At 39.1% G+C, this 4,511-nt stretch overlaps 1 protein-coding gene across 1 annotated transcript; it reads left to right on the forward strand.

The window, feature by feature from the left end:
- The first annotated feature begins 1,011 nt into the window (after positions 1 to 1,011).
- On the forward strand, positions 1,012 to 3,676 carry LOC149785993 (heat shock 70 kDa protein 12B-like). The gene has a single exon (XM_089976267.1). The coding sequence runs from the start codon at positions 1,516 to 1,518 to the stop codon at positions 3,271 to 3,273; it is 1,758 nt and encodes a 585-aa protein (XP_089832393.1). The 5' UTR covers positions 1,012 to 1,515; the 3' UTR covers positions 3,274 to 3,676.
- The last annotated feature ends 835 nt before the right edge of the window (positions 3,677 to 4,511 follow it).

A 4,511-nucleotide genomic window follows, 5' to 3' on the forward strand; every position in this document is an offset into this window, starting at 1 on the left:
GTGAAGTTGAATTGATGGGTATAATCATGGGCAACATTAAACATAAATCGACCTCATTTATCTTTGACCAAAATGGCTGCATTTTTAACATGAAAGGTGATCAGAAAAGCTGGATCGAGTTACTTTTTTGAAGAAATTACTCAGTCACATGATCGTTAACTGTTCTATGTTCGAATCAATTTCATCTCAAAGAAGATAATGCATGATTGGTATGAATATTATATCGAATCTACTTTCTTGTAAGACCGCTCCAGTGGCCTAGTGGTTAGAGCGTCCGCCTCAGATGCGGGAGGTCGTGGGTTCGACCCCCGGCCGAGTCATACCAAAGATGTACAAAAATGGTACTAACAGCTGCTTCGCTTGGTGCTCAGCGTTAAGAGGTTAGTGTTAGGACTGGTCGGCCTGGTGTCAGGATAATGTGACTGGGTGGGACATCATGCTACATGTCTGCGGCATTAAGCCCCAGTGCCAGACATCACTGTAAACTGTTACACTGCAGACATCGTAGCAATATGACTGAAAAATTGTTAAAGCTACGTTAAAAATCGAAATCACACACACACACACACACACACACACACACACACACACACTTTCATGTACCTACAATATCGTAGAATAAGGGCAAATCATCTCATTGATATGGGATGGCGGATTACATTCCAAAATTAAATTTAATGTACGTAATTTGAATGACTTTGAAAGTACTCTACATTGTCTACATTCAGACATACAGTGTCTACATTCCCATACAATGATAAATAATGAGGAAGAGCAATTTCTTTGTAATAGAAATAACATTATAGAATTGCGCTCTATGTAGAATATTCTCTATGTAGAATATTCTCCACCTTAATCTAATTTCTTGAATAAAGCATTACAAGATTACCCACAATTACGCACCTGTTTAAAATATGGGATGCAATCGTTAAATATATATCTCCCTCACAAATGGGCCAGGTCAACATATATTAGGTAGAATATACGCCTGTGCAGGTATTAGTGTTCACTCGATCATATCAAACTAGATCAAACATCTGCAAACAATCAACTCAAGCAGTCGGCTTTATCACGTTTACCAGTTGAAACACGATATTGTATGCAATCCTGTGCGTACTACGTCATACCTTCACGTGTATTATAGCATATATTCATGACGTATGTTGTCTGCAGCAAGAAGGAAGTGTATTAAGAAAGAAGGACAAAACCAACTAAATTCAAGAATTACTCGTAATATTTCCTGAGGTAAAGTCAAAATTAACAAGGTCTTTTAAGAACAAATGAGTTGTCTACAATAACCCTCGTCAGCTTCAAATGTAAATAATGTATTTTTGTTTTCAAGATCTTAGTGTCAATCGTATAATCGAAATCGAAAGTTGCACCAAACAGTATCAGCCATGCTAGCGAAAGGAACATCACCTAATATTTTTAAAAAGTAATGACTTTCATCATACAACAAAGTATTCCGGCCCGCTACATTCATGGACTAACATTCTTGTATCCATTAATGCAACCATGGATCAGAGTCATGAAGATTCCTGGTCGACGGCCTTAGTTGTTGTGGCAATTGATATTGGGACATCCTTTTCAGGGTATGCATTATCATTCCTTGACCTATACTTACAAAAGAGTATTAACGATGTACAGGCAAGGCAGTGGAGATCATCCGCACATACAACTGGTAAAACACCCACTTGCGTTTTGTGCAAACCCAATAAGGAGTTTGATTCGTTTGGATACGACGCTGAAAATAAGTTTGCATCGCTTGCAGACAAGGAAGAACATCAAGGTTGGTACTTTTTCCAAAATTTTAAGATGCTGCTTTATCAGGAGAAAAACCTTGATCGAAATATCGAACTGATCGATGTGAGTGGCACAAAGAGAATGCCCGCTCTGGATGTGTTTGCAATGAGTATCAAATTTCTGAAGAACGATGCGATACATCAAGCCCATGAAAAAAGAACAGAATTACGGGAAATGGATTTCTACTGGGTCTTAACAGTGCCCGCGATATGGAGTGACAAATCTAAACAGTTTACAAGGGAGGCTGCAGAGAAAGCTGGAATAGAACCATCTCATTTGAGACTTGCTCTTGAGCCAGAATGTGCATCAGTATTTTGTCGTGAAATTGCAATTCGGAGGTCGACCGGTGACCCTGGAACCGGTGCAAATTTTCTTCCTATGGAGAGTGGAACGAAGTACATGGTTATCGACATGGGTGGTGGGACAATAGACGTGACTGTTCATGAAACAACAAGCACAGGGGCTCTAAAAGAGTTGTATCAGGCAAGCGGTGGAGACTGGGGTGCTACCAAGGTAAACGAGGCTTTCAGTTCATTCATGGTGAAAATATTTGGTGCTAAGGTATGGAAAGAATTTAGAGAGACATGCATGGATGACTTTTTCAAGTTTACCCGCGATTTCGAGCAAAAGAAGTATGTACCTCCTGAAGATCAATTCAACATTCCCATGCCCGTGTCTCTTCTTGATCTTCATCGAAAGAAAGAGGGATGCCACTTGGAACAATCCATAATGTCCATGCCCTTTCCTGTAGATGCAAGTGTTTCTTACAGAAGGGGGAAACTGACAATGAGTGCAGCACAATTCAGGGAGTCATTCTTTGGGGAATGCATCAATGACATTCTAGATCATATAAAGAAGATACTTGGGAAAGTCCCAAATTTAAAGAGGCTCTTGTTAGTTGGTGGGTTTTCGGAGTGTTCCTTAGTAAAGAATGCCATAAAAAAAGAGTTCCCAAATCATACTATCACTGTACCAGAAGATGCCGTCACTGCCGTACTTAGAGGAGCCATACTGTATGGAAGGGATCCATCCGTCATTAAAAGCCGTATATGCAAATTCACTTATGGCTTCGATTGGTCTGAGGAATACGACCCGATGATTCATCCTCCAGATAAAAGGATAGACACTGATGATGGTCCTTATTGCTCCGATATTTTCAAGAAGCTTGTGGAGGTTGGGCAAGAGGTAGACGTAGGACACTGCAGCGAGGAGATTGAAACGTTCGTGACCTACAAGAGTCAAGAAAGAATCGCTTTCCCATTCTACAAGTCTACCCAGAAATTCCCACGCTTTGTCACCGACGAAAGTTGCACGCATATAGGAACACTGTATATGGACGTGCCCTATTCCAGGGAGGGTGTCAACAGATCAGTCTTTATACAGGTACAGTTTGGAGGAACAGAAATCACAGCTAAAGTCAGAGACCGTACTGGTCAGAACGTGAAATCTGCTCGATTTGATCTCCTGTGATATGATTACTTCAATAATTTAGTGGATCCACTAATGTGGAAGAACAATCTCTGTGGGAACAAAAATCACCCCTGAAATCAGAGACCGTACTGATCAGAATGTGAAATCGGCTAGATTTTCCCTGCTGTGATTTTACATGTCTTTTACTCGATCCACGCATGCGCAAACCAATCCTTGTGGGCATTGAATAGTATGGAAATTACTTGTTTGAATATTAAAAGATTAAAACTGTAAAATGGCATTTGCGAACGAATTCATTGTCCTAAAATCTTTGTTAGGGTCTGGGCATTGCTTAGAGTATAATCCGTTTAATGTATGTGATGTATTTGTTTTAGAAACATACAATCAAAATTATATCAATCACCTTTTATATTTATGCTGTAATAAATTTGGAGTATGCGCATTTGTTTATACGACTCATCTTTAAGGATTTAATAGATTTTTGTGATTACTTGTTTGATTATGGGAGATCGGTGCTGGGGAGATTGTACTCAGACGAACAATTAACTAATTACTGGGAGAAAACGTCACGGAGTGAAGTGGTTAGTGAGGCTTAGAACGCCATTGTATACTTTTAGTGAATGAGTGCCGTATGAGTGTCCCTGTCACTCAGTAGGCCCTATTAAAACCTGACTTTGTGGATTGATCGTGTGACTCCAGCTGCAGTATTTACGAGTGGGGACTGGTAAATTATACAAAGGAATAAACGAGAAGGACTTTTTCTTCGTTGGCGGGCGCCTTTTATTGTTGCTTTGGCGGTAAATATGGTGTAGGGATACAGGGGAAATGTGGCTTAAAATCATGATTTGACTAGCCTAATGTGGAGTAGTATAAATAGTTCCCTGCTTAAGGCGGTTGAGTTGTATAGTTTCACGGCGTGAAACACTGACGGGATTCACGCAGATAATAATTACAATTTTCATTGTACTTTTTGTGGTCAGTTAAATAATTATCAGAAATTTGAATTTCTTTTGTTGCTCAGTATATTTAGAAATGTGAAAATCCATATTTGCATGATGCAAATACAAAATGCTTCTTCTCTTTTGAATATTAATAATACGAATTTTATTGTACAGCAAAATTTCTCATCACTTCAGCCGCCTGTTTGATTATTTAAAAAATATAGACCAATAAATATGCAGTAACTCTAACCCTATCAAACGGAATAAGATGGTGAACAAAATGACTAAAATGGTGTCAAGCCTAACGCATATACAAACGTTATACACTTATAAAAA

Source organism: Sinohyriopsis cumingii, chromosome 12 (genome assembly GCF_028554795.1).
Source record: "Sinohyriopsis cumingii isolate HCF-2022 chromosome 12, ASM2855479v2, whole genome shotgun sequence".
Classification (NCBI taxonomy): Eukaryota; Metazoa; Mollusca; class Bivalvia; order Unionida; family Unionidae; genus Sinohyriopsis; species Sinohyriopsis cumingii.